The sequence below is a fragment of the Elephas maximus genome, chromosome 8 (assembly GCF_024166365.1).
Source record: "Elephas maximus indicus isolate mEleMax1 chromosome 8, mEleMax1 primary haplotype, whole genome shotgun sequence".
Taxonomy (NCBI): Eukaryota; Metazoa; Chordata; class Mammalia; order Proboscidea; family Elephantidae; genus Elephas; species Elephas maximus.
This window is the reverse complement of record NC_064826.1, coordinates 90,709,960-90,737,033: the sequence shown is the minus strand read 5'-3', so window position 1 is coordinate 90,737,033 and position 27,074 is coordinate 90,709,960. Positions and strand designations below refer to the sequence as shown.

The 27,074-nt window shown below is 41.4% G+C and overlaps 1 protein-coding gene across 1 annotated transcript in view; it reads right to left on the bottom strand.

The window, feature by feature from the left end:
• CHN2 (chimerin 2) overlaps positions 1-27,074 on the bottom strand; it is a 359,388-nt gene that overhangs the window by 148,985 nt on the left and 183,329 nt on the right. The window contains exon 3 of the mRNA XM_049894797.1: positions 26,752-26,807. Coding sequence (XP_049750754.1) covers positions 26,752-26,807 — 56 coding nt within the window. The remainder of the gene's footprint in view (positions 1-26,751; positions 26,808-27,074) is intronic.

Sequence of the window (27,074 nt, the reverse complement as noted above, 5' to 3'; positions counted from 1 at the left end):
CAAGAAGAGAGATTCATAACTCAACCTTCAAGGTTTGAAACCTGCTCAGTGGAATTTATGAAGGAAGATCTAAATAATATCATTAATAGAAGCACAAAGTGTGTAAACAGGGACCTTCTTATCTGATTTCCTCTTTTATCAATGAAGTGTTCCAATACTCTACATGTTGGTAAGCTTTTTAATAGGAATTCAACATTTTGCTGTTAATACCATTCCATTGGCTTTCCAAGTTCTTTATTACTTTCTTATTACTGTAGATTTGAGACTGCAACACCAACATACTACAAAATAATTTAAAAATAGAAAAGTCAATGGAAGTATACAATATATAATGGCAAAGGTATCTTCCCATTCTTTGAGAACTAGTATTCCAAATTTTTAAATGATGCTCTATAAAAACCAGAAAAACCAAATTCGTTGCCATCGAGTTGACTCTGACTCATAGAAACCCTATAGGACATAGTAGAATTGTCCCATAGGGTTTCCAAGGCTGTAACCTTTCCAGAAGCAGACTGCCACACCTTTTCCCCATGGACTGGCTAGTAGGTTCCCACTGCTGATCTTTTGGTTAGCAGCTGAGCACTTAACCACTGTGCCACCAGGGCCCCTTCATTCTCTTTAAGGATATTCTTATTGCCATCTTTTTAGCCAAGCACAAGTTTGAAAAATCTAGGTGTGGCTCCCAATCTAGTTTCCTTTCTCTGTCTTATTTCCCCAAAAGGGAAGAGTAACTTCCTAGACTGACAGCCTGGTAGATAGAGCCTACTAACTCCCGGCATGCAGGCAAGTATTTAATAAATGTTGAATTTAATTGTCTCTTAACAGACAACAGATTGCATCTAGATCATCCATCAATCATCAAAATATATGGTGTACTTAGGTATTCAAGGCTCAGCACTCAGCCCTTTTACTGTTTCATAAAGTAATGACCTCACAGGAGCAACAGTGGAAAGATGTGGGGAGTTTCATGGTGTTATCCACTTGCAAACCAAAACCAAGCCAACCCTGCTGCCATCAAGCCTGTTCCAATTCATGGTGACTCCATGTGTGTTCAGAGTAGACTTGCTCCATAGGGTTTTCTTGGCTGCTATCTTTATGAAAGCAAGCTGTCAGTCCTTTCTTCTACAGTGCCTCTGGGTGGGTTTGAACAGCCAACCTTTAGGCTAATAGTCAAGTACAAGTCATCTTCACCATCCAGGGGTCTTCTATGCTTGCTCAGGAGGGAAATACTGAAGGAGAAATCTAATGTAACCTCCAAGTAAGGATGTCAATATTCATGGTGCCTTGAGGGATACCAAATAAAATCCTGCCCAGAGGAGAGTTTGATCAGTCGAGGGACAAATTTTCCACCTATAAAAATGCCTAGACAATGAAACAGGAGCCCTGAATTGTGTGATACAGACTACATCTGGAATAGAGGCACGGAATAGAGCCCAAATATTGCATGGAAAATATACTAAAATATTCACTGTTTATCTGAAATTCAAATTCAACTAGAAATCCTTTTTTTATTTCCTTTTTTTCTGACTCTGGCAACCCTACCTAGGGGAAATGAAAGATGGAAGTAAGAGGGCGCAAAGACCTAGGATATGGTCGACCATCTAATCACTGCTCCCCGTGGTGGGGGTTGTTTTGATAGCAGTCTGAGTAAATCTCTCTTCCCTCTCCTTGTCAATGTTAGACAGGGAGATACATGATGGGATTTAAACAAAACAAAACTCTTCCTTTTCCTAAATTTTTTTCTTGCAGGAGTCTAAACATAGTCTCTATCTCTGTATCTCTGTATTCCACCAAACTTTGGAATTTTAGTGAGAAGCTTCATTTTCATTTTAAGTTACCCACTGCTGTTGAAACAATTCCGACTCATAGCGACCAGATAGGAAAGAGAAGAACTTCCCCCATAGGGTTTCCAAGGCTGTAATCTTTATAGAAGCAGATTGCCACATCTTTCTCCCATGGAGCAGCTGGTGGGTTTGAATGGCCAACCTTTTGATTAGCAGCTGAGTTCTTTAACCACTGTGTCACCCAACCTACTGCCAGTCGAGTCAAGCCCAACTCATAGGGACTCCATAGGGTTTCTAAGGCTGTAAATCTTTACAGAAGCAGATTCCCACATCTTTGTCCTGAGGAGCTGCTGGTGGTTTTGAACTGATGACCTTTCAGTTTGCAGTTGGCCGCTTTAACTACTGTACCCCCAGGGCTCCTTATTTTTTAAGTTAAATGATCCTAGAATGGTCAAAGGACATCATATTTTTTTCAAGTTGGATGATATTGGATCCTCAGATCCAGACAAAACAGAGTGGCCCAGTGTCAGGGCTCCTGGGGACAAGGGACCTGCCTAGAGAGATATAACCTATATGCTGTGACACAGCAGTGCCTTAAAGAACCTGGCTCACTCTCTAGGCATGGCTCCATATCAGCGACTGATGGCAGTTGGCATTCACCTGCGAAATGACGGTTGGTTTTATCAAAGAAATTGAAGCATGGATTTTCAGTTTCCCAATGTATGAGAATCTCTTCAGTGACACCCATGAAAGTGCACGAGAGAGAGGACAGTTAATAAATGAAAAGTAAGGCAGCTAAGAAGTTCTTGCATTCTCATTGGAAATTATAATTTGTTAACATCCGTCAACTTGTTTCAAAAGTAGAGGAATAATTTAGGTGATCACGTGGATTCAGACAGGAAACGAACATAAAATATGTCCCAACATGAATGAAGGTTGGTTCTGGAGTTTCCTGGCACTGTGATTGTCCAAGGACAACAGCTGGAGTCAGACAACCACCATCATGATGAGCCTGGTCATTGTGGACAGGGACTACAGAAATTGGATCTACAGTGCCTGCTCTTGGAATTTAGTGCCCACTCCAAGAAATGAAGAAGCTCACCCTTTTTAAAAAATAGAGGGCATGTATTTTTTAGTAATCTGTAGACCAGTGACTGGATCCTCCAATACTGGATCTTTAGATGAGCTACCTGGTTCAGAAGGGAACAGCTCTCAGCCCTGAGGGAAAGCACCAAGTAGATCATGGAGCAAACAAACACAGAAGGTGAATTCAGAGTACACAGTATGACCATATGGAAATCCTGGTGGCATAGTGGTTAAGTGCTAAGGCTGCTAACCAAAAAAGGTCGGCAGTTTGAAATCAACCAGGTGCTCCTTGGAAACTCTGGAGCTGTTCTACTATGTCCTATAGGGTCACTATGAGTCTAAATCGACTCTACAGCAACGGGTTTGGTTTTGGGTTTTGGTAGTATGACCACACAGAATGGTGACTGGTTTTGTTTTTTTTTTTTACAACTGAACTTTTAATTTTAAATTAGCATATAGGGTCACTACGAGTCGGAATCGACTCCATGGCATTGAGTTTGGTTTTTTTTTTGTTTGTTTGTTTACAGGAGAAAAGTTCACTGAGGTAGGCAATCTGCTGATTTCCCTGCTGATCAGAACATTTTTGGAATTCCTCCTTAGGAACGGCCTTAACACACACTGCCCTTATCCGGAGTATCCATACGGCTGCATTTCTCAAAGTATGGGCTGGGGGTCATTCAAGACAGAAACTTCAGGATGCTTGTTAAAGATCGTGGATTTGTGATCCCCACTTCGGACCAAATGAGCCAGAATTACTGAGGGTGGAACTGGAATGCATTATTTAATCAACCCCCCTAGACGATTTTTAAGCATACTAAAATCTCAGAGTATCTGGTATCTAGAAACATGTATTTGCTTTGTGAGAATGGATTTGAGAGTGGATGTCATTTTAGCAAAGTAATTCATAGTTAAGCTCGGTAAATGGGTGAGTGATCATTTGAGACAAAAATGGCAAGACAATAAGATTTTCCCTGTGACTTGTTCCAAAGGTATTTTAGAAGAGACATTCCGAACATGCTCTTAGCATGAGAGCTAGGCAGAAATAAAAGCTTAGCTCACCAAGATGATGAATAGGAAAGGGACCACGCTCATGGAATACCCAAAAAACATGTGGCCACTGAGTCGATTCAAACTCATAGCGACCCTACAAGACAGAATAGAACTGCCCTTGTAGGGTTTTCAAGTAGCGGCTGGTAGATTTGAACTGCCAACCTTTTGGATAGCAGCCAAGAGCTCAACCACTCTTTCAAGACCTCACCTATTGAAGAGAGTTTACGTCCTGTCTAGTCTTGTCCATGCAATTCACCCACCATATAGATATAGATCTCTGGTGCAAATCCAACGTAACTGTATGCCTTCTAACCTAATGGTCTCATTGCCCCATATTCATCCTATGCTCCAAACTGAATAACTTGCAGTTCTAAAACTACCCCTTTCATGTGTCCATTGGTTTTAATACGTTCTTTTTTTAAGACATTGAACTCTGTTTCAATAGGGGGGTAGGTCATGTGATGGTTGAGCAGGCAAGCTTTGGACTCAGATTGCCTGGCTTTGAGGCCAGTTTTGCCACTTATCAGCTGTGTGACCTTAAGCAACTAATCTCTCTGTTCCTTAGTCTTCTCATCTTCAAAATGGGGATGATAATAAAAGTACCTGCTCACCAGGTTGTAATTATTAAGCAAGTAGATACATGTAATGTGCCTGGAATAGAGCCTGGCACACAGAGACACTCAATGGATATTAGCTGCTACCGGTATACAGGAGAGGCCTCTGCTGTATCGAAGGAGGAATTAAGCTCATCCTTTTCTGTGCTCTTAGAGACTGTTTTACATGTCTCTATTAGAAAACTTATCACACTGTTTTTTAAAAAAATTTTTTTATTGTGCTTTAAGCGAAAGTTTATAAATCAAGTCAGTCTATCATACAAAAAATTTATATACACTTTGCTATATACTCCTAGCTGCTCTCCCCCTAATGAGATAGCATACTCCTTCTCTCCACCCTGTATTCCCTGTGTCCATTCAGCCAGCTCCTGTCCCCCTCTGCCTTCTCATCTCCCCTCCAGACAGGAGCTGTCCAAATAGTCTCATGTGTCTACTTGAGCCAAGAAGCTCACTCCTCACCAGTATCATTTTTTATCTTATAGTCCAGTCCAATTCCTGTCTGAAGAGTTGGCTTTGGGAATGGTTCCAGTCTTGGGCTAACAGAAGGTCTGGGGACCATGATCTCTGGGGTCCTTCTAGTTTCAATCAGACCTTTAAGTCTGGCCTTTTTATGAGAATTTGAGGTCTGCATCCCATTGCTCTTCTGCTCCCTCAGGGGTTCTCTGTTTGTGTTCCCTGTCAGGGCAATCGTTGGTTGTAGCCGGGCACCATCTAGTTCTTCCGGTCTCAGGCTGATGTAGTATCTGATTTATGTCCACGGTATTTTAAATATTTAATTGCCAGTTTCTTCTCTAACTACTCTGTGTGCTTTTCAAAGCAGCAATATTGTCTTCATCACTGTTTTCCCAGGATGTCACCCAATCCCTGACACAGAGTAAACGTAGGCACACCTTGTTATCTGAATCTAATGCATTGCTGAAAATGTGCTGGGCAGCAAACTTTCAAATAGCAACAGCATATATTCCATTTAGCGGCAATGGTGGTTCATTGGTAGAATTCTCACCTTTCACGTGGGAGACTTGGGTTCGATCCCCAGCCGTTGCACCTTATACATGGCCACCACCCATCTGTCAGCAGAGGCTTGTGTGTTACTATGATGCTAACTAGGTTTCAGGGGAGATTCCAGACTAGAACAGACTAGGAAGAAAGGCCTGGTGCTCTACTTCAGAATATCAGCCAAGGAAAACCCTATGGATCACAATGGTCCAATCCACAACAGATCATGGGGGTAGCACGGGACCAGGAAGAGTTTTGTTCTGTTGTGCACGGTGTTGCCACGAGTTGGGGGCCAACCTGACAGCAGCTAACAACAACTACATATTCCATTATTTTAATGGAAAAAAATAAGTCATTCTTAGCACATCCAAAACTAGCAATTTCCCCACATATTGCTAAAATGCCCTTAAACAACTATAAAACAATCTAATAAGAACTTCTGCATAATATATTTAAAACATCAGTTACCTAATAGTTTAACGCTTAATGGAGTAATTAGTAGGTATGTCTGTGAGCAGTTCACAGCTGAATAGAATACAAATTTCACTATCTTTATACAGTAAACATGTATGATAATAAAAAATAGCAAAATAATATTGTCAAAGATTTAAACGATGCTATTTTTTTTAACTAACCTGAGTTTGTAGCGGCCGCAGGTACTGGACATAAACAAATGCTAAAGGGTTAATTCCTCCAGGAAAAGGTGACGGCAATTATAGATGTAACGTACAGTATGTTTAAACACAGGGTCCAATCAAGAGAAAGTTAAGATATGGGAGAAGCCCACCGGACATCTCCCAGCACGCTGCTAGTCCAAGCGTGATCTGGGATAGCAGCCTTGGCGTCACCTTGGAGGCTGTTGCCAGTACCAGTTGCTGTCGAGTCGATCCCCTCTCATGGAGCCCCCCTGTGTGTCAGAGCAGCACTGTGCTCCATAAGGTTTTCAGCTTTCTTAAAGTAGATTACCAAGCCTTTCTTTCTGGGCACCACAGGGTAGACTTGAACCTCCAACCTTTTGGTTAGCACCCGAATGTGTTAACCATTTGTATCACCCAGGGACTGGAGATTTGGAATCTGCATTTTAATAAGACCCCCAGGGGATGTGTATAAACATTAGAGTTTGAGAGCACCTTGTTAGTCAGGACTCCTGACTAAAACATTTTTGCTGTCATGCACATGCGAACGAGTTGCAGCACATTTCTTAAAAATGGAGATAGTGATTTTGGCTAAAACTTTCTGTAAGTCGTTACATTGAATATTCAGATAGAGGGAGTTTAGATTGCAAAGGGAACCTGTACCCGTTACCGGCAGAGTGAGAAGAAGAATACACACTCAGAACCTCACTTGTCAGTTCGACTGTGTGTGACCCTGAGTCAGTTAAGGAACGTCTTTGAATCTCATTTTCTTCAACTTCCAATACAACTAGAGTTATAACAACATTCTACTTACTGTTAGATGAGATAATACATGTAAAAAGTTGTGGGGGCTTGCAACGATGTGGTAAGAGTTACCATTTATTAAGTAACTACTCTGTGCCAAGAGGTCCTTAGAGTTTCCCATGTATTATCTCATTTAGGCCTCAAAACAACTCCAAGAGGTAAGTGAACACTATATTATTTTACAGCACTATTAAAGAGCTAGCTCAAGGTCACAGCTAGTAAGTGGCTGAGCCTGCACTGAGGCCCAGGCCTTAGGCCCCAGGGTACACGTGTGTAACCACTGAGATCCATGGTTTCCTAAAAGGTTCTACAGTTTGGCTGTACGTTACTACCAGTTGCTGTCGACTTGATTGCAAATCCCAGGTTCAGCAGAGTAGAACTGTGCTGTACAGGGCTTTCAAAGGCTAATTTCTTCAGAAGTAGCTTACCAGGCCTTTCTTCTGAGGAGTCTCTGGGTGGACTCGACCCTCCAACCTTTTGGTTAGCAGCCAAGCATGTTAACTGGTTGCACCCAGGGACTCTGAATATATATTAGATTGTCTGAATTGCCCTAATTTTTCCTTGCCGGGACTGAACACCTGAAAATCTCATTGGAATGAACAGAATCCCATCAACGAGTTAACAAATGAGAATTTGAGATGAATTTGCATAGACGTAGTGTTTTTTGGGTCTCTCAAATATTCCCTTGAAATTTAGAATTATGCGTATTCCCAAACTACCTGGTTTATGTTTCAATTCATTCTTCTAATTTTAAGGGTGAATTCTCAGAGTTTTTGCCAAGTTTGAAAGAACGTTCGTGTGACAGCTGCATAGTGAGAGACAGGAAGCATAATCCTTAAATGAGTTGGCTTTATAGTCAGATTATCATTGCCTAGATAAACACAAGTTCTTTTATATTCAACACAAAGGCATTTAAAGAATATTGCAAGTCCTCTGTAAACAAGGTTTCCAGTTATTGAAAAAGAAAGCTTTCCTAATCCCTCAGCAGCTGGTAAATGTTAAGTTTTTACCTAATAGAAATAATTTTAAAAATCCAATGTAGCAACCTCCAACACACGGCAGCTAGACCGCTGGGTTTTCTTAGCTATAGATCAGGCGGGGGAGAAAGGGCTTTTCATTGGGGGGTTTGTATTGGTGATATTGGAGTAATTTCATCCAGAAAACATAAATATGGGTAATTGCTTTCCAGTTAGAAATTAAGCCTCTCTGTTTTTTTTTTTTTTGAAAGGTAGAGAAAGAAAACACAGATGCTGAAATGTACACCCTTACAATCAATTTGCTTAGTAACGAATGCAAATTGAGCAAGCTTTAAAATCTCCCGTTTTTTTTCACCTAGACTCTATCTAAGGTCCTGTTTTTCCTCACGGCATTCCTTTCAGAATCCTGACGGGGCACTGATGAGATGACTTCCTTCCTGTCTTGTTTAGAATGTATTATAAAAATCGACTGGACTTTCATTTTGTAAGAAACCTTTGAAGATTACCAACAGGCTATGCTAAGTTGTAAGTATGCAGGACTCACGTTACATCTCTTTGTCATCTGGACACTTTAATAACCTGGTCTACACACACTCTGAACTTAAAAAAAAAAATTTTTTTTAGAGGCACATAAATAAGTCAGGTGACCTTCATGACCTCCGATTGTGAGCTTCTTGAGGGTAGGGCACTTCGTATCTCTGTTTCCCTAGCTCCGTATCTAGCACAGAGCACACCATCAATGGAACTAACGGACTAATTGAGAGGTGGGTCTGCTTTATGCCCCCTCTTTGCCTATCTGGGGCTCACTGAAATTTCAATGATGTCTTCAACGGAAAGGTTGGCAGTGTTGGTAGCTCACGTCTTGGTGCTTTAGGCCTCTGAGCCACAGGACAAAACTTGACCCCCTTCCTGCTTTCTGAATCTCCAAAAAGTGAAGACTGAAGACCCCAGATAACAACTATGGCTTGTAGTCTTAGTGATTCTGTTCATCGAGACCCTGCGCCTTCTCTAGAACAGGGTTGAACACGTGGACCAGCATAAGCCAATCAGATGCTCTGTCTCTAGAACTTGCAACTTGAGCAGAAACAGGAGAAAGTGTTAGAGTTGATTCGCATGCATGTCAGAGCCTGATAATTATAGTAATAGTTATCGAGAGCATGCTCCGTGCCAGACATTGTTCTGGACACTCTCTTTACATTTATTCATCCATTTAACCTTTGCAGCTACCCAGGAAGTAAGATCTATTATACTCATTTCCAAAGGACAAGCTGAGTCAGAGAAAAGTAGGTGTAAAAGCAGGAGTGTTACCCAGGAGCTCTGGCCCTTACCCACCCTAACCACCATGCTCTAATACCCAGAGGTGCACCAGACTTGCTATCTGACCTGCTTCACATCCTTCTCAAAGCCTTTTGTTCAGCAAGTCTTTGCATTCAGGGAACTTCCTCATATCCTTCCAGTCCCTCCACCCTTTCTTCCCCTCACAACAGAATCCTAAGTAATATACCCATTAAGTCAGAATCTCCGGGGCTTGAGCCAGGGTGTCTGTAAGGTTGAATCTCCACAGGCAATTCAGACACATACCCAGGACTGGGAAGTACTGCTCTGAGCGGCTGTTCCAAAAACACTGAAAGAATAAAGACATGCCTGAAAACTTGGGACTTCTCAATTAATTGCAACCCGCTCTCACAGCAGGGTTTCAGGAACACCCAAAAGCCCAGCAATGGGTGGCGCTCATACCTCCAGTTGGCCCAGATCATCTTCCCAAGGGCTCATTTTAAACCACTCTTCTTTGTTACATCTTCTCTGGCACTATGACTCCTTGGCTCTACGTGTTGGCTCCCAACACCCACCCTGGGCATTCCTTGTCTGGACAACCCAGTTGGGCACACTGCTCTGGCTTAGACCTGCCATTCTTGGTAGCAGCTCTGTGCTCATCCTCTGGCATCCTGAAGCCACTGCTCCAGGGAAAATGGGCTCTTTCTTTCCATTAAGCCAAGTCCAGTGGAGGCCATATTGGCCAGGCTGGCCTCCCACCAGGGAAGGAGACCCATACCAGGTGATGAATCAACTTGTCCATTCTTCTGACACTTCCTACAGATGGGCACCTTCTTTTAAAAAAGGAAATCCTGATAAAGATTACAGCCAGGAAAATCCTGTGGGGAATTTCTACTCTGTTACATGAGGTCGCTGTGAGTCAAAATCGATTCGATGGCCCCTAACAGCTAAACATCACCCTTGCTTCAAAGTCTGCTATTTCCCTTTCTTGTCTTCAGTGCGGATAAGCACCTGAGAATATTCTCCATAGAATGGGTGAATAAGCTTCATTTATTATGAGTTATTGCTCTGCCACCTGATTGCCCATTCTTCCCCAAACAAAATAATCCTTGTTCATTTAACTTTTTCTTATAGGTCCCATTTTTTCCAATCTTTAATTCATCTTTGTTATTCTCTTGACTCTTTCTTTAAATTCTCCATACTTCTCTTAAGCTCAAAGAGCTCGAGTACCCAATAGAATCAAATCAAATCAAGGGAAAACTAATCCAGCTGTTAAATTTCTAGGAGGAAAGAGATTGGTAAGTATACTCATTTAATTCCTCATTCTTGTTAGTAAATTCCTTCCTTTAAAGCTTAATGGTATCTGGGTTAAGTGGTGCTAAAGGTACTTTGGAAAAAGCAAAGTCTATCACTCTCATTCTTCTCCGCATATATCAGGTTTTTTTCCCCTCACCCTTCCCAGAAATGTAAGAGTATTAAGTGTTAAAATTGATGAATACAAGTAATCTGTTTAAATAGGAACAAAGAATGATAGAACTTGGGAGATGGTAAAATTAAAGACCAATACTTCTGTCTAGTACAGTATTAAATATAAAGGCGAAATGGTTTTGTAAAAGTGGCTGGGGATCAAATTCACCCTAAACTATAGGGCCACCAAACCAAAAAACCAAACCTGTTGTCATTGAGTAGATTTCAACTCATAGTGACCCTCTGAGGCAGAGCAGAACTACCCCATGGGGTTTCCAAGGCTGTAATCTTTACAGAGGCAGACTGCCACATCTTTCTCCTGTAGAGAGTTCGAACTGCCGGGCAGCCTATCAGTTAGCAGCTGATCGCTTAAACAAAATTCTAGGGCTAAAACTCTGAAATTCCTTTTTTTTTTTTGGCTAATATTTATATAGTGCTTAGAGGTTTGTTTTTTTTTTTAGGAGGTAAAAAAAAAAAAAAGTTTTTTGTTTTTTGTTTTTTTTTTAGGAGGTGGTAGAGATTAAAGACCAGCACTTCTAATATATAAATAGCAGACACTGTTGTTACTTATATAAATACCAGGCAGTTTTCTAAGTACTTTATGTGTATTAACTCACTCTTCAAAGTTACTTTTAGTATAAGACCAGGGATTGGCAAACTTTCTCTGTCAAGGGCTAGGTAATACATATTTTAGGCTTTGAGGACCATACAATCTCTGCCTCAACTACTCAATTTTGCCCCTATAGCACAAATAAGCATTGTTGTATTCTAATAAAATTTTATTTACGGGGAGCTCCTAAAAATTAAACACTTATATCCATCAAAAGACTTCACCAAAAGAGTAATAAAAGATCCTACAAACTGGGAAAAAAAAAAAAAAATTGGCTATGACATATCCAACAACGGTGTAATCTCTAAAATCTACAAAATACTTCAACACCTCAATAACAAAAAAGACAAATAATTTAATTTAAAAAATGGGCAAAAAATATGAACAGGCAATTAACCAAAGAAGACATTCAGGCAGCCACAGGCACATGAGGAAATGCTCGGGATCACTAGCCTTTACAGAAATGCAAATCAAAACTATGATAAGATACCATCTCTCCCCAATAATCCAGGCATTAATCCAAAAAACACAAAATAACAAATGATGGAGAGGTTTCAGGGAGATTGGAACTCTTACGCACTGCTGGTGGGAATGTAAAACGGTATGCCCACTTTGGAAAACAATATGGCACTTCCTTAAAAAACTAGAAACAGAAATACCATACAATCCACCAATCCCCCTCCCAGGAATATACCCAAGAGAAATAAGAGCTGTCACACAAATAGACATATGCATACGCATACCCATGTTCACTGCAGCACTATTCACACTAGCAAATAAATGAAAACAACTTAAATGCTTATCAACAGATGAGTAGATAAACAAATTATGGTACATATACACAATGCAATACTATGCAAAAAAATGCAATACTATGCAAAAATACGAATGATGAATTCACAAAACATCTCACAACATGGATGAATCTGGAGGGCATTTTGCTGAGTGAAATAAGTCAGTCACCAAAGGGCAAATATTGTATGTGACCACTATTATCAGAAATCAAGAAAAGGTTTACATAAAGAAAAAAATGTTATTCGATGGTTACAAGGGTGGCAGGGGTGGGGGAGAGGAAATCACTACCGAGATAGTAGACAAGTATCAACTTTGGTGAAGGGAAAGACAACACACAATATAGGGGAAGTCAGCACAACTGGACCAAAGCAAAAGCATAGAAGTTTCCCAGACACATCTGAACACTTTGAGGGACCCAGTAACTGGGACTCGGCTGGGGACCATAGTCTTGGGGGCATCTACGTCAATTGGTACAACATAGTTCATAAAGAAAATGTTCTACATTCCACTTTGGTGAGTAGCATCTGGGGTGTTAAAAGCTTGTAAGTGACCATCTATTGGTCCCATCTCATCTGGAGCCAAAGAGAATGAAGAAAACCAAAGACACAAGGAAAATATTAGCCCAAAAGACTAAAGAAGCACATGAACCAGAGACTTCATCAGCCTGAGACCAGAAGAACTTGACGGTGCCCAGCTACTATCACCAATTTCTCTGACAGGGATTATAACATAGATCCCTGGACAGAATGAGAGAAAAATGTTGAATTCAAATTCAAGAAAAAAGACCACGCTTACTGGTTTAACAGAGACTGGAAGCTCTGAGACTATGGCCCCCGTACACTCCGCTAACTCAATAATGAAACCATTCTTGAAGCCCACTTTTCAGACAAAGATTAGACAGGCCTATAAAACAAACGATAATACATGTAAGGACTGTGCTTCTTAATTCAATCAAATATACAACACCAAACGGGCAACTCCTGTCGAAAAGCAAGACAAGAAGACAGGAACGGACAGGAACTGGATGAATGGACACAGGGAACCTGGGGTGGAAAGGGGGAGCATGCTGTCACATTACGGGAATTGCAACCGATTTCACAAAACAATATGTGTATAAATTTTTGAATGAGAAATTAACTTGAGCTGTAAACTTTCACCTAAAGCACAATTTAAAAAAAATTACAAAAAACAGGTGCAGGATGCAGCTTGCCAATGCTTATGCTAGACTAATGGACCTGACAGTCCATTCTAAAAAAATCAGTTTCAAGGCATCTTATAGTTAGCTGAAAACAAGAGCTTGCCAATGCCTCAAAGGCCTTTTTATTTAATGGTGGGTCAAAGCGTCTATTTGTGTTCATGCCCTTCCATCTTTTACTGCACTGGGAGGAGAGAATCGTATTAATTTTTAAACTATGGCGTGCTGATGCCAACTCAAATAAAAAACAATCACAATGAACTAAGGCCAAAATTGGTTGAATAATATTTTTAAACTATGGACAATAATGAAACACTAAGGGGTCTGGTCTGCAACCCTGGATTGAAAGGTGTTGCTGAAGCTGCATTAAGCTTGGTTTCTGGGAAGTCATGGAACCCTGAGGACCATAATAGAGCAAGGGGACAACCAGAGAAGTGCAATTACAGACTTAGTAGTGATACCTAGGAGATATAAGGCAATCCATGAAACAATCAATGCGTAATTACACATAAGGACACAAGGTGCTGGATGGCAACCAATATGCCTTGGTCAGGCTGTGCCAAGGCTATTTAATTTCCTTCCGCAGTAGATGGAGAGATGACACTGGCCATGTAAATGAGGAGGAAGAAAGGGATACCATCACTAAAGCAAAGCTTACCATTCTGTCCAACAAGTCAGGGAGATACGGTGTACTTGGAGCTAATGTCAGGCGAGACTGTAATTTGTTAAAGGACACAGCCAAGGGTGATTGATTACCAATGGCTCAGTCGGTGATGGCTGGGGAGGCGTAAACTGAGGCAAGGAAGGAGGGCTGGGAGAGCAAAACTGGCTTTTCTTATTAGCTGACTGTTGTTGTTGTTAGTTGCCATTGAATTGGTCCCTGACTCATGATGACCCCATGTGCAACAGAACAAAATCCTCAGTACTGCGCCATCCCCTTCATAGTCGCTGATCTGGCTGTTATGATTCGTAGGGTTTAAACTGGCTGATTTTGGGAAGTAGATCGCTAGGCCTTTCTTCCTGGTCTGTCTCAGTCTGAAAGATCTGCTGAAAGCTATTCGGCATCATGGCACCATGAAAGCCTCCACCGAGAGACAGCTGGTAGCTGTGCAAGAGGTGCACTGGCTGGGCATTGAACCTGAGTCTCCTGCACTGAAGATGGAAATTCCACCACTGGATCACCACTGTCCTCTGTTGGCTAATTAGTCGCCTAAAATCCTGGATTGAGAAATGCTCATTAAGCCTCCAGATGATTCACTGAATAAAGGGACTAGCACCTTGGAAAGTAGAAATACGATTCAAAGTATTCCTGACATCATAATGATTTAGTATTTTTATTAATGTAAAGGTCCATTAAAAGCAAGATGAAATCTAGTGAGGATTTGTGTACAGCCACAAGGTAGGGAGAAATTTTTATGAGAGCTGGAGTTCATAATAGTATGTACTGAACATGAACGAGCATGAATATAAATCATTTTATTAGAACTGAATTTGAATATTTTTGTTATTTTTTAATGCAGACCTAACACTAAGAAGTATAGCACCAGAAACTGGGGGATGGGGATGGAAAATCAGGCTAAATTAAGCCCCGATCATAACCTTACACCACTACCAGTCTGTCAGGTTGTCATACTGTGGTGGCTCGTGTGTTGCTGTGATGCTGGAAGCTATGCCACTGGCATTTCAAATACCAGCAGGGCCACCCATGGTGGACAGATTTCAGTGGAGCTTCCAGGCTAAGACAGAAAGACTAGGAAGAAAGGCCTAGTGAACTACTTCTGAAAATCAGCCAATGAAAACCCTATGGATCACAATGGAGCACTGTCCAAGTTGCTTGCTTTGGATACATCATTAGGAGGGATCAGTCACTGGAGAAGGACATATGGTTGGTGAAATAGAAGGGCAGTGAGTGCAAGCGAGACCTACCTGAGATGGAATGGCACAATGGCCACAACAATGGACTTGAACAGGCTGGCGATTGTGATGGTGATGCAGGACCAGGCAATGCTTCGTTCTGTTGTACATAAGGTTGCCAGGAGTCAGAGTTGACTTGAGGGCATCTACCTACCTACCTACCTATCATCTATCTATCTGTCTATCTTTCTATCTATCATCTATCTATCTGTCTGCCTGTCTATCTTTCTTTCTACATATCCATCTATCCCCTTATAAGGATTCATATTTGGCCTCTGCAGCATAAGAGGGTGTGGGAAAATTAGACATACTAGAGAAAAAGGCAATACATTTTTAAAAGCTTAGAAAATAATATCTAGGAGAAAGCATATCTAAGAAAAAAACAAGGCCAGGAGTGACTTGGCATCTCCTTTGAAATCCATGAACAGTCTGGCACAGAGCTGGGCAAGCAGTCAGCATTACCAGAAAGCAAAAACATTAGGGTTCTTCTGTCCTTAGGGCACTGGGAAGGGATTATAGACTAGAAAGCAGAGGGAAGCAGAAATAACGGTTAGAAAAATGTTCCACACACTTAAGTGTGCATCACAATCCCCGGGAGGGCTTTTTAGAACAGATTGTTGGGGCCCATCTCCCGAGTGGCTGGTTTAGTTGTGGGCCAGAGAATCTGCGTTTCTGACAAGTTCCCAGGTGATGCCCTTGCTATTGGTCCTGGGACCACCGTTTGAGAATCTCTGAGGTGAGAAGGCCAGTCCTGGATTCGGACTGTCTGGGTTTGAATCTGGCCTCTTCCCTCTGGTACTACTTGTCTCAAGTCTTATTTCCTCTTATGTAAAATGAGAGAGATAAAAAGAACAGTAGTTATCCCAAGGGACTGTTGTGAGGAATAACATGTGTAAAACTCTCACCCCAGTGCTGGGGCACACTGAGGACTCCACACAAGTTAGCTCTCATTATCCTTGAGGGGACGACAGCAAGTAAATAATTAGGCACTCTCATTCAGGTAGTCGTGTTAAAATTGGGACTGTCTGAAATAGCTCCATTCACATTTTTGTGACGGAAAACAGAGGCAGGGTTAGAAACCCATTTTCAAATGTTTTATTGCTTGGTTAGCCAGGCAACACTATCCTAGGAGACCTGGCTTGCCTGGGGCAAAATGTAGCCTGACTTTATTAGCAATATTTCTCAGTGAAAATTTAACCCGGTGTGCAAAATGGGAAGCGTGTCTTTATAACCTTCTGGTGAACCTAGTGCTATAGGCATCATTCCCTTTCCTGGAGGGTCCTGGCCACTAGGTAACTGTTCTGGGACCTAAGTCCTAGAGTCACAGAGCCGACACACAGGCTGCTGGAGATGGCAACTGCTGTGGAGGTGCAGCCTTGGCTGTCTTTCTGGGCTTGTAAGGCTGGCCTTTCAAAGGCCTGCCTGTTACATCCTCATAATCATTGTGTTTGTGGTTTTGATCACCTCACTCTTGCTAGTTGTCTTGGTTATCTAGAGCTGCTATAACAGAAATACCACAAGTAGATGGCTTTAACAAAGAGAAATTTTTTCTCTCACAGTCCAGTAGGCTAGAAGTCTGAATTCAGGGTGCCTGCTCCAGGGGAAGTCTTTCTTTCTCAGTGCTGGAGGACGGTCCTTGTCATCAGTCTTCCCTTGTTCCGGAAGCATCATCTCAGCACAGGAACCCTGGGCCCCAAGGATGCCCTCTGCTCCAAGTACTGCTTTCTTGGTGGTGTGAGGTTCCCAACTCTCTGCTTGGTTCCCTTTCCTTTTATCTCTTGATGTTACACCCCAGGGAAGGTTACACCCCAGGGAAACTCCCTTTACATTGGATCAGGGATGTGACCTGGTAATCACAAAATGGAGGATAACCACACAATACTGGAAATCATGGCCCAACCGAGTTGATACACACATTTTTTGGGGAATATAATTGAATCCGTGGCAATAGTCAATAACGGTGTCTTAGATTACAGCTGTCCACAGGCTAGGTAAGGAGAATGGAGAATTCCTTGTAATACATGATGCTATCGGTTATTCTTGTTTTTCTAAAACAACTAACTACACAATATAGTACTCCATCTCTAGTCATTATACAAAGGAACACACATTTTCAAGTTAGATTTTCAGAATTAAAATTGCCAAGAGAGATTAAGGAACATCTCAAGGGACTTTAACCACTTGCTGTCGAGCCAACTGTGACTCATGGTAACCTTAAGTGTGTCAGAGTAGAAATGTGCTCCACAGGGGTTTTTTTTTTGTTTTATTTTTTTATTTTTATTTTTTCTCCACAGGGTTTTTAATGACTGATTTCCAGAAGTAGATCACCAGGCCTCTCATTTGAGGCCCCTCTAGGTGAACACTAACCTCCAACCTTTTGGTTAGGAGCCGAGAGTGTTAACTGTTCGCACCATCGAAGGACTACAAGGGTCTTTATCTATTATCAATCACTGTTTAATCTCACCTCTGTTTTCCTTATTCTGTTTTAAGGAGAAAACTTTCACTTTTGCCTCAATGAATGCTTCAGCGTATATACTGTTCCTTGGGGAACTTCTCCACTTCATCCTACCTGCTTCTGTTGTTTCTGAACCTCTGAGTTCCATAGCAGCCTATCTTCAAGAGCCCTTAAAAAAAACCAAACCCCTTGCTGTTGAGTCGATTCTGACTCATGACAACCCCGTGCGTTACCTAGTAGAATTGCTCCATAGGGTTTTCTTGGCCGTAATCTTTACAGAAGATTATTACCAGGCCTTTCTTCCACAGCACCACTGGGTGGATTCAATCCGCCAACCTTTCTGTTAGTAGTCAAGTGCAAACAGTTTATGCCGTCCTGCAATCTTTCAAGAGTCTTTACCTGCTGCTTCTGATATCCCCTCGGAAATTAGTAAATATTTTCTAAGTCGTAACTTTGCTTGCGGAAAGTGAAAAGGACTTGAAGCACTTACTGGTGAAGGTCAAAGACCACAGCCTGTAGTATGGATTACACCTCAACACAAAGAAAATAAAAATCCTCACAACTGGACCAATAAGCAACATCATGATAAACAGAGAAAAGATTGAAGGTGTCAAGGATTTCATTTTATTTGGATTAACAATAAAGCAGTATCACCTTGAAGACTAAGGTGGGCCTGATCCAAGCCATGGTATTTTCAATCACCTCATATGCATGTAAAGGTGGACAATGCATAAGGAAAACTGAAGAAGAATTGATGCCTTTAAACTGTGGTGTTGGAGAAAATATTGATTATACCATGGACTGCCGAAAGAACAAACAAATCTGTCCTGGAAGAAGTGTGACCAGAATGCTCCTTGGAAGCAAGGATGGCGAGACTACATCTCACATACTTTGGACATGTTGCCAGGAGAGATCAATCCCCAGAGAAGGACATCATCCTTGGTAAAGCAGAGGGTCAGCAAAAAAGAGGAAGACCCTCAACGAGATGGTTACACAGTGACTGAAACAATGGGCTTAAGCATAACAAGGAGTGTGAGGATGGCACAGGACCAGGCAGTGTTTCGTTCTGTGGTACACAGGGTCACTATGAGTTGGAATCAACTCGACGGCACCTGACAACAACAACAACTTGCAGGGTCAGTGTTAGGTTAGAAAAGGTTTAAAGTACTCTAAAGACAATGGATTCTTTTTTGGATGTGTGTATATTTTTGTAGATCACAGCACTTGTCGATGAGATAGAAAGTTTTTATTGAAAAAAAGCCCAAATCACCTATCTTTAGAAAAAAATAAAACTCACATGTCTAAATTTTTTTCTAACCCTGGTTGTATTAGAAGGTCTTTCCCCTATATATCAGAGGGTCTACAACCAAAGCAAGCGTACCTACGGACAAAGCTGGATCAAGACAAAGCCTGGCTGCATTGGTGAGGGAGATGAAAGCCTGGGAGGAATAATGATGGGAGAAGTCCTTTATTCTTGCTCGTGTCAGTATTAAGGGAAACGAAGAGACCCGTGGAGAAAGTCTGGGATGAAAGGATTAGAAATATTTCTTGCCAGGAAAGAAATGGCCTGATTACTACACATAAAGCCAATTAAAAGGTAATGGGATTGATTTTTGTCTGTGGCTGGTTGAATCAATCTCATTAGTTTAGAGAACATACCTTGTCTTATCTTGAACCAGTAGAGTTTTCATGTTCCCTGAAAGGCACTTTTATTTGTAAACATTTATGTTCAATGAATAAACGAAGAAAAGGGGAGGATTGTAGACAAGGAGAAGCCTCTCTGAGTTTACTAAAAATCTGTAATTCAAAATGTCTTGAGTTAGTTGAGAGTGGTATGATCAATCAATATGGCTTGTTACAATCTTCCAGACATGTGTAGGACAAATGCCTAAAGCTACAAGGCTGTGAAATCTGGGTATGATTCATAAATATTTAAAAAGCATAATGGTGAAATTGAAGGTTTTTCAGGCTTACAAGAACACAGATTTTACAAATAAAAGCAGAAGAGGGTGAAATGAGCAGATATTTAGGAATACCAAAAACTAGAGAAAATGCAAAAAAAAAAGGGGGGGGGAGAGGTATTTATAGTGTGAATACGATTCACTAGGAGGTCAGATAAGGTAGTGAGAATACAACAGCAACTGAAGAGGAGCCATTGTCATTCCTGTCGGGTTTACCTCTAATGATCAAGAGAAAAGTTGATTCTGGTCATGAATGCGGGACGACTCAATTCTACAATTCACTTTTGCATTTTTTTTAAAAAAAACAGTTTTCCAAAATAGATTATTCTGATGTAAGGGTGAGGGGGAATGAAGCCGTATAAAGTGGAGAACGATTTGAAATAATAATGTGTGATTTCATTTCCCATTTTTTTGGAAATTGCTTTTTATAATATCATATTCACTACAGCAATTTCAGAAAGACCAGTGACACCAAATCATTTACAGTCACAAAAGACTTCCTACTGACTGTGTCTCCTTTAGGTAGTTCTAGTGGAACTTGACTTTAAATTAGTTATGCAAGTAAATCTTGACGTGTTGGCCTTTTGGAAAGGCCAAAAAGAAGTTAGGACTATTCCAGGAAAAAAATATTAGTCTGTGTTTAAGCAAGAACCTTACAAACTGCCAAAAGTCCAGCTCACTACCCTAATAACAGCATTGAGTAAACCTGATATGCTATTAGTAATAGTTTGAGAATCCTAAATTCCTCATGTTAGTGGTCTCTATCTGCGTTTCATCATGCTACCATATATTTACTGATTGCCCACACGGTTGCTTGGCATATGCTGCTCAGTGCTAGGGATATAGCTAGGATGAAGACTAATGAAGCCTCTGCAGCTTGCATACTCCTGGAGGAAGATAGACAATCAACAAGTAAACGATTCAATATGGAAATGAGAAAGTATTAAAAAAAAAAAAAAAAAAAACCGTTGTCGTCAAGTCGATCCTGATTCATGGCGACTCTATAAGACAGAGTAGCACTGCCCCATAGGGTTTCCAAGGAGCAGCTGGTGGATTTGAACTGCCGCCCTTTTGGTTAGCACCCAAACTCTTAACCACTATGCCCACCAGGTATCCATTAGAAAATATATTAAGTACAAAATAAGCAAGGTGATGTGATAGAGAAAATCTTAGGGTTGGAGAGGTGCTGGCTTTATGGGGTTGTTGGAGGGCCCCTGTTACTAGGTGAAATTTGATCTGAAACCCGGACATCCCAGAGAACCTGGGGATGAAAATTCCAGGCAAAGGGCAAGTTGCAAAGGCCCTGCAGTAGTAACCTTGCTGTTGGTTTGATGAAGGCAATAGAAGCACTAAGGATGAAAGGCAGTGCCCTCCAAGAAGAGTGGAACAGACAGGGCGGAGATGAATACAAGAGGTGCACCGTGGCTCACAGGCACAGTAGGAAGTTCTGCTTTTACTCTAAGAGCAATGGAAAGCCGCTGAGGGTCAGATACATATTTAAGAATTATTATTTCAGAGTCCCTGGGTGGTGTAGATGGTTAAGCACCTGGTTGCTAACTGAAAGGATGGTGGCTCAAGTCCTCCCTCAGGTGCCTAGGCAAAAAGGCCTGGTGATCTACTTCTGAAAAATCAGCAGTGAAAACCCCAAGGAGCACAGTTCTGCTCTGACACACATAGGTTTGGAGTTGACTTGACCACAATTCGTTTTTTTTTTATTTGAGCTGCTGCTTGGAGAATGAATTATGTGTGAATGTGGCCTGGAGGGAGGACTCCAGGCAACAATGAAGCAGAGATCAGGCAGGAGACTGCTGACTTGCAATAATTCCAGTAAGAAAAGATGATAGTTCAAACCACATGATGGTCATGAAGATGGAAAAAAGTGGGCAAAAGCAAGATATATTTGGAAGCCAAATTGACACTCGCTAAGCAACGGAGGAGAGAGGAGGAAAAAGAGGAGTGCGATGTGACCCCCTGATTTCTGAAGTTAGGGGCCACCTCGTGGAATGGAGTCTGTTCTATTTTGCACATTAGGCTAGAGATGACCTGGAAGACACCTATGTGAAGAGGTCAGGTAGGCAGATGGACAGAGGTGTCTACAGCCCAGGGGAGCGGTCTTGGCTAGAGACATACGTTCATGAGTCAATATTCTGCACAGTTCCTGGCTGACCACCCAGGCACACATTTGGCAATAAATAAATGCTTATAAAATGACTGATTGATAACTGACAAAAAGGGCAAATGAGAATTTTGTACACTGGGAGACGTTTTGAATCTCCTGGCAAGGAACATTCAGGAAATGCCAACAGAGTGCCAGGTGCCGTGGCAGCTCGATAAATATTAATTTACAGTGATGAATCTCAAGAAAGCAATGAACTGTTATTTCAGTAACTGACCCTGCCCGGCTTAATTGGCTCCAGAGCTGGTGTTCAGCTGCTTGTACCTTCTGTTCCTTACCCTCGGTATCTTTTTTCCTGGTGGCTTATTTCCTGACCTGGGCATCTTGCTTTGTTCTTGGTCATTGCTTTCTTTTGCCTGCACATTCAGGGAATACTGTCATCACGCCAACACTGTCCCTAATGACTGTCTCAGAACTTGCTCTTCACATCTTTCTGAATCTGCTATGAATCATTAACATTAATTGAGCACCGATTCTGGGCCAGGCACCATTCTAAACACTTGACACACATGTCCCATTGAGAGCAGCCCTGCAAAGTAGATGTTTACCCTCAGGTTAGACCCTAGTCTCGCTGAGACATTAAGCAGTTGGCATTAAGTCATGTAGCTAGAAAGTGGTAGAGGAGCAAGGATTCCAAACAAGTCCAGCTGAGTCTGCAGCCAGGCTCCCCTGCCTCCCAGGGTGTGATAAGCTTGTTGGATTGTGCCTGTGAATCTGTCCGTACCTTTGACTCACCTACATCCCCAGCAAAGCCCATAAGGTGATTTGGTGTCTGTTGATACCAACTGTGCATTCAAGTCAGGTTCTGTGTCTGTACCCCTGAGTGACAGTGTTCCACGCTGCATCAATGTCTCTGTAATTGCAGACTTGACTTGGGACTGAGCTGGAGGTTGCAAACCTGAGAGGGGGCCAAAAGACTGGGACATTATTAGTCACCAGAGAAACCAGGTATGTCAAAGCAACCCTGCTGGGCAGGATTGCATGAACTAGGGAAGAGGCGGCTGTAGGGAGAGGCATTGAAGACTAAGAGAAGGGAAGCAAGGCTGTGTGGGAGCAGTGGTGGTTCAATGGTAGAATTCTTGCCTTCCAAGCAAGTGACCTAGGTTCGATTCCCTGCCAACGTATCTCATGTGCAGCCATCAACCATCTGTCAGTGGAAGCTTGTGTGTTGCTATAATGCTGAATAGCTTTTTCAGTGGAGCTTCCAGACTAGGACAGGCTAGGAAGGAGATCTACTCCTTAAAAATCAGCCAGTGTGAAGGGTAAGACAGTATACAATACTGGGAAAGCCAGCACGTCTTGTACAAGGCAAGGTCATGGAAGCTCCATAGACACATCCAAACTCATTGAGCGACCCAATTGCTGGGCTGAGGGCCATGGGAACCATGGTCTCGGGGAACATCTAGCTTAATTGGCATAACATCATTTATAAATAAAATTTTCTACATTCTACTTCGGTGAGCAGTGTCTGGGGTCTTAAAAGCCTGTGAGCAGCCATCTAGAATATTCCACTGGTCTCACCCCTTTGGGAGCAAGGGAAAATGAAGAAAACCAAAGATACAAGGGAAAGGTTAGACCGAAGGACTAATGACCACATCTACCACAGTCTCTACCAGACTGAGCCGAGTACAATTAAATGGTGCCCAGCTACCACCACTGACTGCTCTGACAGGAATCACAATAGAGGGTCCCAGATAGAGCTGAAGAAAAATGTAGAACAAAATTCTGACTCAAAAAGAAAGACCAGACTTGCCGGTCTGACAGCGTCTGGAGAAACCCTGAGAGTATGGCCCCCAGACACCCTTTCGGCTTAGTAATGAAGTCACTCCTGAGGTTCATTCTTCAGCCAAAGAGTGGACAGGCCCATAAAACAAAATAGACTAAAGGGGCACACTAGCCTTGGGGCAAGGACTGGAAGCCAGGAGGGGACAGGAAAGCTGGTAATAGGGAACCCAAGGTTGAGAAGGGAAAGTGTGGGCATGCCGTGGGGTTGTTAACCAATGTCATAAAACAATATGTGTACTAACTGTTTAATAAGAAACCAGTTCATTCTGTAAACTTTCATCTGAGGTACAAGAAAAAAAAAAAAAATCAGCCAATGAAAACCCTATGGATCACAATGGTCTGCTCCTCAACCGACCATGTAGATGGCACAAGTTTGGGCAGTGTTTTGTTGTGTTGTGTGTGGGGAAGCCATGAGTTGGGGGCCAACTTGATGGCAGCTAAAAACAACAACAAGCAGGGCTGTGTATAAAAAGAAGTAGACTTTTAATGCCTAGCTTTTTTAAGGGGTGAGACTTTCCTGTGCAAAGTCATAGGGAAAAAAATCATAACTCATTGTTCACAAGAAATAGCCCTTATGGCTTTATAAAAATGTGTTAATAAAGCTTTGATCTTTCTGGTCACACATTCAAATGGAAAGGCTTTCTGTCTTCATTAGATATGTCCCCCTAGCACAAAGGTGTGTTATAAGGAAAGTGATGTTTCACTAAGCACAGGAGCAACGGTTTCACCTGCATCCAGGAGGAGCGGAGCCTTCCCTCACTCACAGGCCAAGTCCTGGGAGGCACTGCAATCTGGGCGGGAATTATTTGCAGTTAACATCACACAGGAGGACAAAGTGAATGGAAGCTACTCCTGCTGGTGCTCATCTAAAGAGCACCTGTTCTTCCAGCAAACTCAACCCTTTGTCACCTGACACCTGCCTGGCTGGATGAGACCCACTCTGCTTGCTGAGGAAATGGAGCTGATGAGTACCCATTGCTTGTTAGGTTTCCTGGGAAAAATGTGATACAGGGTTTTTAGATGCCAGCTATGTAAAAATCAAGTATCTACCAGGCATAAATTCTTAATGAATCAAACTGATAAAGGGCAACAGGTGAAAAACTTGGTTCAAAAGACAGGAAAAAAAAAAAAAAGCCACACTCATACCATATCCTTTGTTAACGAAAGTGGTGGTGGCTTGCAGTACACAGCTCTGCTTTCCTAGGCAATGCGGCATTTCCTTCAGAGGCAAAACCAAAGGCCCATTGCCATTGAATTGATTCCAACTCATAGCAACCCTATAGGGTTTGTTTGTTTGTTTAATTGAAGCCGATTGTCACATCTTTCTCCCATGGAATGGCCGGTGGGTTCGAACCACTGACCTTTTGATTAGCAGTCAAGCACTTAACGAAAAAAACGAAGGGCGGCATTAAATAGTTATGTGGTAGAGCCTCATTCTGTGGCTGTCTGGGGAGTTCCAGCTGAGCCCTAGAAAGAGTATCTATGAACATACTCTGTATCTACCTAGTGACATTGCTAACAGTCCACCTGGCCCAAAGGGACAACTGACATGGTTTCAAGGATTTTAAGAAAGAAAGAATCTCTGTCCATCTCTTTCTCTCATACACATACAGGCAAAATCTTAAATTACATCATTCTTTCTTTCTCTTTTAATATGACACTCAAAATGCCGATACCTAAATTCTTTGCTATCTTCTCAAGACTTAGATCAAATTCAGAACAGAGTAGGCCCCTGAGAAGTATTTGCTGAATAAATGAACAGATGAAAAAATATTTACTGCCTCTGGTTTCCAAGAACTGGTGCCTAATCTTGTCTGGTGATTTTATGAATACCTCTAGGATGACTTCTTAGTTGTATTCTCATTTTAGCAACATTCTTTTAATGGAAATATTCAAACCACTCAAGCTTCCTACATATTGTTATAATTTTCCTATTAGACAAATGATAAATGAAAAGTAGGAGTGAAGGATTTTTTGCCAATATGTTTCTTATGTCTAAGTGAAAACACTTATTTAAAGCATCTCACTGGAAATTTTGTATTTAATCCTATTCTCCCTTATTTGGATACTGATGAATAATCAAAGGACAACAAACTACGGGGTTAATGACAGGGCAAGATCAGACACCCAAATAAAGATCTGATCTCATCTTGGGTTTTTCTTTATGGATCACATCTTTTCTCCTGTCAGGCCATATTCCTGAAATGAGGAAGTCTACTCTGCTTTCAGACTAAGACCACCTGATAAATTTCAATGCCTTTCAGAGAAGTAAAATTTTATGTAGAAAGACGTATTAAACAGTGGTAAGTCTACTCTATGTGTGGATATGTATATACTTAAGTCTCTGAGGCAGGTTCAAAACCAAATCCACTTAACCCACCAGAAAGTATTGTTGTTTAAGGATGAATCTCAAGAGCATCAGAATTGGAGCCTTTTCCCCTTGATAAGGCAGACACAACTCTTTAAAAGATATCTGCTACTCTATATTTAATCAAAGTAATAACAACAAAAATAAGCAAGCCCCCAAGGGCCTTTGGTCTGAAGGATATTAGTCTGGCTATTAAATAAAACTAGCCAGAATTAAGATAGAAAATAGACCTTTAGTCCTGCCTTTCAAAGCTTGCTGGCATTCCAGGTGATAAGAGAACTGATTAGTGAAGGAGGGCTCCGGAAAGTTCTGTGGGCTGCTAAGCATTTTTAGGAGTGGATATATTTTTTCCACACTTATCTCCAGGAATAAAAATACAGTCACTTTTCTTGTAGAGCTTTATTTTTTTTTAAATGTCAAGTATATATGGCAAGGCATAAAGGTTTGCTCAATATGGGTTTGTGAGTACCCAGCTATTTATTATTTTCTGTACTTTTCCTGTTCGAAACATTTCATTAGTTAAAAAAATACTAAAAGAATCGAAACAACAGTAGCAAGGAAAACAACCAGAATGCCTCTCTATAATCATTAAAAGCATGAGACTTCAGATTCCAGGCTAAATAGGTGGTTAGTATTTTTTAAATAAAACCTGATTTCAAAATACAGATTATTAAGATATTAAATTTGGTGACATTCTAACAAACGTTAATAGAAACCAACTCCCAGGAAATCTGAAAGCCCTCCAATAACAACTGAGTGCTGACAATTCATCATATTTAACAAGGTGTATAGCCGAGTACTGACCTCCCGAGGACAAATGATCCTCTTGGGACGAGGTGCCTCTTGCTGTAACTGATACACTGTCAGAAAAAAAAAAAAAAAAAAAGATCATTATAATTAGAAAATGGCAACACAGACCAACATGCCTTCCCATATTTCCACCTGAGTACATCTCAAGAATCAAAAATATTTAAAACAAAACAAAAAGCACCCATAACACAAAAAGGAGGACACAGGCACATTCTCAGTCTGGATAATGTCAGATCATTTATATGGAAATTAGTCACTGTGAATGTAAACTGGCAAAATTGATTTTTTTAGTCTTTTAAGGCCAATTTAGTTTTGTA